At 43.3% G+C, this 13,470-nt stretch overlaps 1 protein-coding gene across 2 annotated transcripts; it reads left to right on the top strand.

The window, feature by feature from the left end:
- The first annotated feature begins 5,379 nt into the window (after positions 1-5,379).
- LOC133892089 (COP1-interacting protein 7-like) lies at positions 5,380-11,806 on the top strand. 2 transcript variants are annotated; one of them, XM_062332835.1, is made up of 10 exons: positions 5,380-5,822; positions 6,312-6,491; positions 6,564-6,684; positions 6,771-6,810; positions 7,329-7,381; positions 7,472-7,533; positions 7,812-7,964; positions 8,357-8,568; positions 9,055-10,541; positions 11,135-11,806. In XM_062332835.1, exons 1-10 carry the CDS (start codon positions 5,764-5,766, stop codon positions 11,429-11,431), a joined length of 2,664 nt encoding a protein of 887 aa, XP_062188819.1. In that variant the 5' UTR covers positions 5,380-5,763; the 3' UTR covers positions 11,432-11,806. The 2 variants fall into 2 exon arrangements, with proteins under 2 accessions (XP_062188819.1, XP_062188820.1); XM_062332836.1 differs by lacking the exon at positions 5,380-5,822 and having other exon boundaries at positions 6,318-6,491; positions 6,554-6,684.
- The last annotated feature ends 1,664 nt before the right edge of the window (positions 11,807-13,470 follow it).

Genomic DNA, 13,470 nt, shown 5'->3' with positions numbered 1-13,470 from the left:
TGAAGTCTGCCAAGATTTGGGATTTGATGGCGGTGCGGGTCACAAACCTTACCATGAAGGGGGCTAGTTCTACTTCTCATTTTCCGATACGTCCCATCACCTCCCAGTTGCGAAACATATCACCAAGTGGGTCAGAGGTTGGGACAGTGATGTCGTAGGCAAGGAAGTAGTGCCGGAGCTTGCGTGAGGCCATCAGCAGGGCATATGCTATCTTTTTGAGCTCGGTGTAGCGTGTCTTGGCCCCGGCTAAGGCCTCCGAGACATAGTATACAACCATTTGAGAAGAGCGACTGTCACTTTTCTCCTCCCGTACCAGGGCGACGCTTAGAGCAGAGGCAGAGGCAAACACTTATAGGAGTAGCCCTTTGTCGGGGAGGGGCATCGCGAGTATTTCGAGGTGGGAAAGGTGTGCCTTGAGGGCCTCAAATGCCGCCTAGCACCTGGGAGTCCAGCTAAATGGTTCGGAGCTACTCAGTGTTTTGTAGAAGGGGAGGATATGCTCGGCAGATTTGGCGAGGAAGCGGCTGAGGGCTATGATGCGGCCGTCCAAGCATTGTACTTCCTTTGGATTGGTGGGAGGTGACATTTTTATGATTGCATGAATCTTGCCCGGGTTGGCCTCGATGCCTCTTTGGGGGACAAGATATCCCAGCATCTTTCCAGCCTTAGCGTTGAATACGCACTTCTCCTGGTTTAGCCGCATGCCTGCAGCCTGGAGGCTATCAAATGTTTCTTGTAGGTCGGCAATGTGCTTGGCTTCAAGCCAACTTTTTATCACAATATCATCCACGTAGGCTTCGACATTGTGGCCTAGTTGCTGTTGTAGTACCTTGTGTACTAGGCGAGAGAAGGTGGCCCTAGCATTCCAAAGACCAAAGAGCATCCAGATGTAGCAGTATACCCCGAAGGGGGTATGAAGTTGGTCTTGCTCTCATCTTCCATCGCCATCTACACCTGGTGGTACCCAGAGTTGGCATCCAGGAAGCTTAGCAACTCACATCCGGTGGTGTAATCCACTAGCTGGTCGATGTGAGGAAGGGGGTACGGATCTCGAGGGTATACTTTGTTTAGCAATGTGAAATCATTGCACATATGCCACTTCCCATTGTGTTTTTTGACCAGGATGGTGTTGGAGAGCCAATCAGAGTGGATGACCTATCGGATAACACCAGCCTTTAGTAACTTATGGACCTCCTCTTTTGCAGCTTCTGTCTGCTCTGGGAGCTTGCGAAGCCCCTGTCGTACGAGCCTGGCCTTCGGGTTGACTTGAAAAGAGTGTTCGATACTGCAGTGGTCAACTCCCAGGAGTTCCTGTGGGGACCATACGAAGGTGTCGAGGTTACCCTGTAGGAGGCCAGAAGTTGGGCTTCCTGCCCAGAGGTGAGGTCCACCCCTATTTGGAAGGTCCGGTTGGGTTGGTCTGGATGTATGGGGACATGCTTTATGTCCCCCTCTTGCTGTGGCCTCGGAGGGCAGCGGTGCCCGGGATGCACCAACAGAGGGTCCTCAGAGCCTCCTGGATCACGGCGTGGATGTGGCGACCGGGGAGCGGAGCAGGTACCCATACTCGATGTGCCTAGCCAGGTCTTGGTCGCCATGGATAGTAATCAGCCCCTGAGGTCCGGGCATCTTCAAGCAGAGGTAATTGTGATGGGGTACAACTCTGAATATGTTCAGAGTTGCTCATCCCAGAATGACGTTGTAGGTATAAGGTACGTCCACAACGTCGAAGGTGATTACTTCAGTCCATGCTATGGAGTCCTCGCCGAAGATGATCGGGAGTTCTATCTGGCATAGGGCATTGAGGGGGCCCATTGAATCCCTGGAGGGATCTATAGCCTGGTGTGAGCCGGCTCTGCGGGATTCGGAGCTGGTCGAAGGCATGTATGAATAGGAGGTCCGCCGAGCTGCCTCCATCAACCAGTATTTTTTGGACCTCGACGCGATGTTGGCTCAGATGACTAGAGCATCGGAGTGGGGAAATTTTACCCCCTTGGAATCATTGATGGTGAATGTCACGGGGGCGTCGGCCCATTCGTGGGCCTGCCGATGGATGCTGGTTGCTCCGATGTGGTGTACCCCACGTGCTTAGTCTCACCGCTGCCATTTTGAAGTGCAGCTGGAGCTCCCTTTGCCGGTTATAGCGAGGATGATCTATTTTCCTCACACCCCTTTGTCGTTGTACCGCTCTGCGGATGATCGGGGTGGAGAAGGTAGGGCCAGCTGTGGAGGGTTCCGCAAGGCCAGATGATTAACTCGCCGGCTGGGCGGTGGCCTGCGATCTTCGGACTGCACCTTGGTGGCCTCCTTAGTCAAGGCAAAGGCTACCTGCCTCCCGAGGTACTCTTCTCGGAAGGTAGTGAGGGTCCGGCAGTTGTCGGTGTTACATCCTCGTCCCGCGCCATGTAGAGTGCACCAGGATTCCTCCTTTAAACACCGGTTCGGAGCACGGCATCACTTCGGGAGGCCTCTGGGGCGTCCCTGGCCGCGTCCCCTGGGGTGGTGTTGGTTTGGAGCCCCACAGACTGGGCTGATGTTGTTGATGTTTCGGTGTTGTCGCTGCCGCCCCCTTTGGGATCCGGAGGTATGAGCCTCCTCCAAGCCCCTCTTTGGTGGGGGGGAGGGGGTATGTGATGATCCCGCCTGTGAGAGTGACTTCTTGGGGTTGGCACGGGAAGTCTCGGTAGCTTGCGAGTGCCTTCGATGGAGTTTTTCCTCCTCTGCCCGCGCATATTCCTCTAACTTGCTCATGAGGACTTCCACCATGCGTACTAGACGCCGGTTCATCCGATGGTATAAGGGGCTTTCTGCCAGGCCCTGAGTTGCGGCATCAATGACCGAAGAGGCCGAACGTGCAGGGTCCTGGTATCGACGAGTTCATCGACCCGTATAACTCGGGTCGGAACAGCTCTAGTCGTCACGTGGGCGGCGATGGTCGTGCGGGTAGCTTTCTGCTCGACTCGTAGGGCCATTTGCAATTCCTCCATATGGGTTAGGAGTGCCACCAAACGTGATTGACGCTCGGGTGGAATGGTGTTCTCGGCAGTGGCGCCGACTGTAACACCTAGGGTTGCAGCGGGGGCCTCGCCTTGCTGTTGCTATTGCTACTGGGTCTCCGGGGTGGAGAGCCCTTCGGCTATCACGTGCTTGTGATAGAAACAGGTAATATTGTCCTTTTAACCTTCGTTGTCGATGGTAATAGGTGACGTGTCATAATTATGACCTATCACTGATGATGTTTCTCCTGAAATATTGAACCACAATGCTTTTAGTAAAAGGGCATAACTTTTGCATACAAACTCTGATTTTGATTTTTTTTTTTTACTCTACGGACATCGATAGAAAAGGTTACATCCATTTCTTCCAGTTTTATCGTGTTCGGAGAATTTTTCGAGGCCAAAAACAGCTTGGAAGATTGATTTCTCGCCCCCGGAAGTTTCTGCACCATTTCGGAACGCGTGTTTGTGTCCATAGCCGCCACCCCTTACATCAAACTTGAGCAAAATTGTACAATAATTCCTATTCTAGTGCTGCTGAGGTGAGAAAAAAATAAGAGGAAAATAAATTTTTTTGACCTACTATACATATATATGAGTATATGTACATGCACTTTTGCATAGATAAAAATATTGTGTATATATATGTTGTGTATATGTATCTACATAAACTTAAGTATATGTATGAATACCTAGGGGTATATATATAACATAATACATAAAATGATAGCTCTATATATTAATCAAGTTATTGGTGACGGGTCAAGTTATGATCTATCACTGATGACTAGTTAGAATGACTCGTCATTGATGAGTTAGTCATTGGTGACAGGTCAATTTAACTCGTCACCAATGATTGGCTAGTGATGGATGATCACCAATGATTGGTTATGATGACCCGCCACTTATAAGTCATAATAGGTGACCGATCATAACTATGATCTGTCACCTATGACTAATCTAGGATGACCTGTCACTTATGATAAGTTATAAACGACGGGTCACAACTATGATCTGTCACTTTTATCATCAGTGACAGGTTATGTTATGATCTGTCACTTATTTCATATTTTTTTTATCTATTTTTTATATAGTGAAAATTTTGAGAGATGGTTACTCCAAAGTTTGAAGGTCCGAAAATGGCTTTCAGGAGACGTGAATGCTAGCTGAGCCCAGGGATCATCAAAGATTCTTAACAACAACCCCAACAATATCCTTTTTGAAATTTCCTAGTTAACTTTTCTAGCGACGGGATTGCGAGGGCCTGTTAACTAGTTCTCATAACTCTTCTATTTCGTTTCAAATATAACATTCGATTTAACCTTATTCATCACATCTCGGCTAACGGTCTTATAAAATTTTTAAAGTTGCTGTAACACATATCCGATTATCTCAACTTTCTAGCTTGCCTTTCCTGAGCAATCCAGGGGATGGCAGTGCAACACGGGGAATGACTTTCAGCCCCCGCTCAAGATGACGGCAAAATGCACGATCGAACAAAATTTTAAAACGAAAAATCACAGGAATAGTTTGGCGCTTCCGGCAAGCACCTACCATGACAGTGCTATATGCATGGCAGGAGAACGAAAAAAGAAGTCGGAAAGCTTGGTGTCCGCTGGCCAGTGTAAATTTTCTCGAGCCGTGAATGTGATACAGCAAGGCAACAACCTCTTTTGCCACGTCCCTTTCTGCTCAAGCTTTCCTTTGGCTGTCACACTGCAACGGTGGTTGAGATGGCGCCTTCGCAACATGCCCCAAAGTACTATTTTCCATGTACGCATAGGCAAAGGACTCAGCTTTGCATGCCATTAGTGCTAAATTAGTAATAATACAATGAAAGTCGAGGGCTCAAAGTTAAAAAGGCCATCTTTTTCCTGCCATTTTCTTCTGTGCATTATATTAACTAGTCTAATTAGCGTGCCTATGCAGTGCCTATTTTTATTTTACTGTGTAGAGCACGATAAAAGAAGACTAAAAATTAAATTCACAAATTTTATACATTTCAATATTTATTTGTGAAATTATTAATGTTAAACATATTAAATTAATTATAGAGAAAACAATAGTACTTTTATGCATGCACATAGTTTTAACATGTAGGTGAAAGTAATACTAACCTAAAAAAATTTGTTTCATATTTTTTGAGTTTTAGATATTTTTCTATATATTTTAGATTTTTTAGCCTATTTATTAATGTAACTAATATTCATTTAGACATTTTTCTATTTTTTAAAAATTACATATATATTCATATGTATATATATACATATATATCTATACATATATACAATATACACGTATACTTCACTGCTACACTAGCGAAGCGTCTATTCCACCACCGTTAATATATAGTAATATAGTATTGATTAAAGAGTAATAAATGCTACTACTCTCCCAAACATTCACACACAGTCACACACTGTTCTTGTGCCGAGGATTATTTATAGCCTCCACGGCTCCACATCGATTATTAGTACTGGGACTTAATTACTCATTCCCCTCTGCTCCATCCACCTCATGTTCTTGAATTTCTTGGGATATTATCTCCGGTTCCGCACCGGAGCAGCAGATTTATAGCCTCCCACTTTAGCCTCTCCTTTCTGCTTGTCCCTTTCCCCCAGTGCGGAGGTTAGCATCCGGCAGAAGCAAAGCGCTGGTTCTTCTTGTGATTTCTACGCTCCTTTTTGGCTGCAAGATCTGATAGAAAGGGGAGAAAAGCAAGAGAGGGGGGGGGGGGGGTTCTGTTCTTACCTGGAATTCTTCAGCAATGAGGCCGGATGCGCGGCTGGATTCGGTGGTCTTCCAGCTCACCCCCACCCGGACCAGGTGAGACCATTCTAGATCTGCTCAAGAAGCAGCGCTGTTTCGGTGAATCGTTGGTTCATTGGGTTTTCGTTTGTGGAATGGTATCAAGAACTGATTCAAGAGTATTTTGGGGTTAGAAAGTTCAGTCTTTTGTGACGGTCCATGTGCCCTAAGTTTGACAGCTTGGTTACTTAAGAGTAATTCTGTTTATTTGCACTGTCCTAAGATGGTTCCTTTTTTTGTGTCAGGATTGAACATAGTTGTAATCTTGGTGCAATTTGGAGTAGGATATGTTTTGGTCTCTGTTATTATCATGTTGGGCTTGGCTGTCTCATTATAATTGCTAAAATTAGTAGTAGATCTGGTGATCATTGCTAAAATTAGTAGAACAGATTGATTATGTAGATATACTTCGTGGTTTTGCTTACTGTTTGGTAATGCTTGTGGCAGTAGCACCCGTCAACTCGCTGTGCAAGATGTCTGACGGGAGTTGTCCTTGTACTGTTTCAGGTTTGATTTGGTTCTGATACTGAATGGCCGGAAGGAGAAGCTTGCATCTGGTTTGCTGAAGCCCTTCCTGGCGCACCTGAAGGCTGCTCAGGATCAGATTGCCAAGGGAGGGTACTCTATCACGCTCCAACCAAGCTCTGGCTTTGATGCACCATGGTTTACGAGAGGCTCTGTGGAGAGGTTGGTGTCTACATTTGTACACTTACTCATGGCATTACCAGTTGGGGTCAATTTTCTGTTAGTTGGTTGCAGATTTGTGCGTTTTGTGAGTACTCCGGAGGTCCTTGAGCGAGTGACGACACTAGAGTCTGAGATCCTGCAGCTGGAGGAAGCCATTGCTATCCAGGGCAATGATAATCTTGGATTAAGATCTGTAAGTGTAGAACTTTATGTTATGGGTTGGTACTGTGTATTTGTAGAAAGATGAGAGATGACGTGTCCTTGCTTGTCATTTAAAAGGTAGAAGACCATGGAAGAAAGTTGACTGAAAGCAATGAAGGTATAACATGGCACCACCTTGATTGCTTTTTTTGAGCATGTTGTATTGAACAGTGCATATTGTGTTTCCTTGGACCATCAAAAAGAAAAATGCAAGCTGCAATCGCTCTGATTATTGGAATCTAGTCATTATGTAGTTTGATGTGACATTTTCCTAAAAAAATGTTTGGTGTGACATTTTCCTCAAAAAAAAAGTTTAGTGTCATCTGGGACCGTTAGAGTTGGGTATGTATTATTAAATTTCCAAGATGTCATGGATGAAGGAAGAGCCAATTTGTGTTAATGACAACCTTATCTATTGAAGTTATAAAACCAGTAGTTTTAGTTTTACCATGTAATTTGTTAAATTGATTTAGATATAGAATTCTTATAATTTTATCCTAGAATATTTAGTAAAATCTTGCTCTCAACTAGAATTCTGGACGGTATTCTGTTTCATCCTTTTATTTGCCTTACCTGCCACATCCTATCTTTTTATTTATTGCTACAACATGCCTGACATTATTTATCCACTAATAGGTGGCTGGGTAAATTATGACCCTGCTGCAGATACGGCTATTGTTGTCTACAAGGTATGATCATATGGATAAGCCATGTTTTGTCTCTGTAAATGTATTATGGTCCAACACTACAATCTGATTGCGATATTTAATTGGTGACAGCCTGGGTCACATCCTACGCCACCAGTGCAGAATGAAACAACAGTACAGGAGGAGAATTCAAAGTACTTACACATCTTATTTTTTTATATGTAGATGTTTGTTATTAGTCTTTACATTTTCTTGCAAATAGAGCTGTACTTTAAATAAATAATGCATTTAAGACATCTGAGAAAGATATGCGAACATTACTATTTATTCAGTGTTTTATTGTCTTGATCTCTATAACAAGCAGCATATATACTCTGTGATCAGATTTAGTTTCTTACTATTGTGAGTATTGCCCTACACTAGGAAGCTGCTAACAGAATTACTTTTTTATTATGCATTACAACTTTTGCAGAGTTCAACTGCTCAGAGTGCTTGAATCCCGCAAAACTGTCTTACGGAAAGAGCAGGCTATGGCTTTTGCTCGTGCCGTGGCAGCTGGGTTTGACATTGACAACTTGGGTTACCTGATTGCATTTGCTGAGCGATTTGGTGCTTCACGCCTGATGTAAGTCTAGCCTTAGCTTTACTTGGTATTTTTGTATGCTGGACTAAACTAGTTATCTTAGTCTCTTGAGTATTTTTAACATGACTCTAGGGCTGCTAATTTTGCCTTCAAGATTATACCATCTATTTCTTTTATTACGGCCTGTCCTAAATTCAGAATAATGTGGATTAATCAAATGTTTATATGGTTTATTAAAATGTGAATGTGAGCTGAAACTGTGATATTCCATGCTCTCTTTATTTGTGCTGTCTTGAACTTTAAATATTTGCAGTATCCTAATATTGAATATCCTGCATTACTAAGTTATGCAATTGCACAAGTTATTTCATCAACTAATAACAATTTCATCTGGACATCTTGCATGCTAACTGCCTTAATGTTGCCATGAACAGGAAGGCATGTTCGCAATTCATTGAACTGTGGAAGCAAAAGCATGAAACTGGACAATGGATTGAAGTTGAACCTGAAGCAATGTCTACACGCTCTGAATTTCCACCATTTAATGCATCTGGCATTGTGTTTATGGGAGACAACATGAAGCAAAACATGGAATCAGGGTCAGTTCCTAATGGAGAGGCAAATGGCGAAGATGGAGCTAAAGCTGGTATATTTTTTTTGTATCTTCCCAAAAGAAAGCATGCCACTTCAATTTGAAACATTCAACATGTACGTGCGAAAAAAGAGTATAATTTTTAAGCTAAGCATGTTACTTCAATTTCAAGCATTTGCTGAAAGTACATAGGAAAAGTAATATTCTTTTATGTTTCAAGTTTCCTTATGTTTGTGCGGAGGAACAAAAATGAACTATCAGCAATTCATGGTACCTTTTTTAGGTGGAGGTGCTATCCTATTTTTCCTCTTCAAGAATGGAATGGGTTGTAATTTTCTCTTTAGTTTGCAATATTTATCCAGCTTGTTCTTAATTGAAAGTTGTCTCATGCACTCAGAAAAGTTCATTTAAATAGTAAGCATCTTTGTGTTAAAATATTGTGCAACCGTAGATTTAGTTCATGTCCTGTCACTCTGTTAAGCACCTTCGATTGTCCTTAACTGCTGAAGCTTGAGAAATTATTTGTTTTCTGCTTCGCAGATCAGAAGCCTGGCCACCATATGGGATATCAGACAGCATATCCCCCATGGGCAATGCATCCTCCATCTGGTGCAGCTGTTTACCCACCTTATCCTATGCAAGGCATGCCATTCTATCCTGGGGTGAATCCATACTACCATCCATATCCTCCAGTGGATGACCCCAGGTACCACTACTCGGGAAGGAAATCATCGAGGAAGCACTCCTCGGATAGTAAGGACTCAGAAACCCAAGATGTTGAAAGTGACCGTAGCAGTTCAGAAAGAGGAAGTTCTCATGGTCGCAAGCCGCATAGAAAGGGTAAGAGGTCAGGCAAGAAGAAGCCTAGTGTAGTTGTTATCAAGAATGCAAATGTAACATCTAAAAAGCATGGCTCATCAGAGAGTGAGTCACAATCAAGTTCTGATGTTGGGTCTGAGGATAGTGATTATTCACACTCAAAATCAAGAGAAGGGAAGCATAAAAGCTCAAGTTCAAAGAAAAAGGAGGGTAGGAAAACTACTTTCGACTCTGAAGATGAGTATAACAAGGATGAAACATCAAATGGCCAAGATGCTGACCAAGGCAACTGGAATGCATTCCAAAATTTCTTGCTAAGAGCAGAAGAAAAAACAAGATCTAATGATGCAGACCTATTTGCTGGTGAAAAAGAGCCCCCATCAAGGAGGAAAAAGAATGTAAACACTGCTGATACTATTCTTTTTGCTGAGCGGGATTCTGGAGACGTCCATGAACGGAAGACAGTAGGATTTGATTCTGCTAGCGGGAGGACGAGAGCTATTCGGATTGTCTCCAATGATGAACTTGTGATGTCTGGAGAAGGGAGAAGCTATATGGATGGTGAAATAAAGGAGATAGAAGCTGGTGGAGGAAGGTACAGGAGAGGGACAAATGACGACTTCATGGTTTATGATCAGGAAAGGCAGATAGACAGAAGTAGCTTGTTGGATCCTCTTGCAGAGGCACGATACAGGAGTCCCACTAAGCAGGACAAAAATGTGAATGGTGTGGCTGATGAGTCTTTTATGATTCCTCTTAGATCTGGCTCACAGGATAACTTTGGAGCAGAAAATCGAACTGCTATTGACATAGATGTTGAGCTTCCTATGAGCATTCAGAAAACATTAGATGGAAAGTCTGGAAATCAACTTTTCTATGAGCCAGATGACTTGATGCCAGAGCGTGGATCTGAAGATGTTTCATTTGGATATGATCCGGCAATGGATTATGATAGCCATATGCAGATGCAGACTAATGTGAAGGTGGAAGATACAACAGCAGAGGATATCTCACCGGGTATTGATGCTGATGTGAAGAAGCCAGAGAAAGAGAAGCTAAGGAATGCAAGGGATGGTTCAGATAAAAGACGGAAAGATGCCTTATTGAGGAGACTATCAGCTCCAAAGACCCCACTGAATGATGCTAAAAAACGTGCACAAAACCTGCGGGCATATAAAGCAGACCTTCAGAAACTGAAGAAAGAGCAGGTATTGCACATTTTATTCCATTTCCCTTATGTGCATTTAATCTGTTTGAAACTTACATGGTGTAACTGTAGGATATTATCATCACAGCTGGCTCGCTGACATTTATGTTCATATCTTTACCCTTTTTTGGTTGTTATCATCATCCTTTTCAAAGGGTCAACCAACTAAGGTTAAATGCAATTTTGCATAGTTTCATGGAATAATACATGGCTACTGAAAGTTTTTGTGAGTTAGAATTTCAGATGATTAAGCTCTATATTAGTTACCCATAATTCAGAAGTCTTATCAACTTTATCTACAATGTAATCTACATTCAGGAAAAAAATTGAAAAATATATTCTGCTCGAGAACTTTGTTTGTCATGACATTTTCCTTTCTAATTTGGTAACCTAACTGATGATCAATTTATTATTGTTTAAAAGGCCAGTTTCATTTAGGAAAAAAAATAGCATGTGATTTTTTCCCTCGTGCTATATCTTTGTAGCCGAGTTTGTCAAACATTGTTTCATACTTAGGTTCTGTTGTGACTCGATGATTTTTGGTAGCTGTACCATCTGTATATTCCACTTGCTAGTAACTTTTCTAACTTTCAGGAAGACGAGCAAATAAAGCGACTGGAGAGGCTTAAATTAGAGAGGCAAAAGAGGATTGCTTCAAGAGGTAACGGAAAGGGTCCAGGGAGCGATCCTCAAAAAGCAAACAGTATGAATGGACTGAGTAAATCAGTTCCATCCTTTACTGGGGTGAAGAAAGAGAAAAATGTAACAACTGAATCATTCAGGGATCGACTGAAGAGGCTTTCTGAACCCAAAAGCATTGGTGGGGTGGAGCATTCTTCGAATCCAAAGTCAATCAGTGCAGACCATCCACAGAGAAGAAGCATGGCATGAGTTGATGTGAGATGGAGAACCAAGTATCTTCGATCTATCATGCAACTTGACAGCTCAGCAACCTTACTATAACTGCGAACGCCGAACGATATCTCTAAAATCTTCTTGTACAGAAAAGGAAATGGGTGGTGTTACAGCATTGCCTGCTTCCAAGATGAAGGAAAAATGAGTTCTGCAATGGCAAGGCATTGTACTTTTAATTTAACATAATTATTTCATTCTTTAATTGAAGGTGGCTTGTAATAGCTGTAAACTCGTTTTTGATGATGTTATGCTATATTGTGGATGTATTTAGGGAACAAATTGGTCGGGGTTTGAGATATATGGTGTGATATATACAGAGGAAAATCCAACCAGTTGAGGCCATTGTGCTTAGATGGTCCCATCCACTCGTCTGACAACTGTGCGATAGACACAGTTGTGATTTGACCAAGAGGGAAAGGATGCTGTTCTACATTTCATTAGATCCTGAGCTTGGAACTCTAAATTTAGAGGTGATTTTCTGTGTGTGATGACTTTTATTTCCTTTTTTGTTATATTTTTGGGCAGTGGTGTAGTATCATGGTGTTGGAAATCACCTCTAGCTGACAAATCTCTCTAGTCTCCTTCCTAAGGCATGATGAGCGGACCATAGAAACATGGCATAACGTTGGAGGGGAGCTCCCGACTGTGTAGCAAGTTTTACAGCGCTTTCACTCCTTCAGTCAAGTTTCGAAGCAATGTTACTATAGTTTAACCTAGTTCCAGGCGATCTTAAGAGCGAAACCCTTAGTTCTGCAAGAATTCCATACGAGAACCTCAATGTTTTGATGTTTTTTTTTTGTTGAATTTCGTACCCAAGATTCAAATCTCGGAAGAGTGTAAAGGAAATTTCTAACTGTTCCTAAAGTTGTAACCAAGTTTCAAAATCATAACCAAAAAATACAAGCAGTTTCAGCAACTTTCAAGTTTCAAAACGTAAAAAACAGAACGAAGCATCATGTACACATTCCATGTGAAGCCACACCGGTGCTGAGTTTCGCTGGACTTTTTGAGATATTGGGCATACTGTTTTCATTCCAGATTTTGCTAGGAGGTAAACAACGCAAGACTAAAGATGTATTCCTCAGATTAAGCAACAACAACAGCAGGCTCCAATTCGGCATTTGGAGTTCGTCTTTGCCACAGCTGTGGTTCAAATTAAGCTCGGTGGAAAGTGGCACCACCGCCACCAACAACAAACGGACTTGGTGCTAACGGAGGTGAGGCGGCGGAGGCACGCGAAAGACTCAGTGTTAGTAACATTTGGGGGGTACCTTGGGGCCCTCTGTTAGTAACATTTGGATGTAAGGATAATAAAATCTACAACTTGGTAATTGACCACACACATAGTCACGTATGGCCCTTTGGTGTTTCTTATTTTTTGAGTTATGCACACTTGTATGTGCAGATCAAGCTGTTGTCACTTTTTGGATTTTCCTGTTGGAAATTGCCTTTGGGTTTTTATTTTCCTGCTTCTTGTTTCTTGCTGCCGGTCCAAAAAAAAAAATCAACTCGGCCCAAGGCCTACCGGCTCCTTTTCTCTCCAGATGGGCACTGCCCTAGGGGCAGTAGAGCACCCCGTGCTCTCTCTGGAGAGGGTGGCGGCGGCTTCTGTTGGGGCTCCCGAGTCTCCTGGGCGACGCTTCGATCGGAGGCGTGCGAGATGAGGAGGATAGGCAGTTGGTTGAGGCCGGATTTTGAGGGGTGGCAGCGTCCATCCGAGTATGGGAGCCAGGTGAGCCTCTCATATAAGATTGGGCTGACTTCCTCTCAAAAAGGAAAGGAAAAGAGGTAGAAAGAATAGGAAGAAAGTGACTTGCATCTCTCTCTGTTCGTGGGTTGGCTGTTGCTTGCTGGACCGAGTGCTACGTGCTCGGTGGTGATTGCCGACGGTGATCGTGGTGTTGGGAGCCGGAGCTGCGTCGCTCAGGCTCGCCAGCTCGTGCCGATTGCAGAGCTGTTGGCTTTGTATCTCCGATCTCCTTCACGCCGCCGGCAACGGCGGGTGCTAGGTTTTC

The sequence above is a fragment of the Phragmites australis genome, chromosome 15 (genome assembly GCF_958298935.1).
Source record: "Phragmites australis chromosome 15, lpPhrAust1.1, whole genome shotgun sequence".
In the NCBI taxonomy this organism is placed as follows: Eukaryota; Viridiplantae; Streptophyta; class Magnoliopsida; order Poales; family Poaceae; genus Phragmites; species Phragmites australis.
This window is presented reverse-complemented; position numbering and strand designations above follow the sequence as displayed.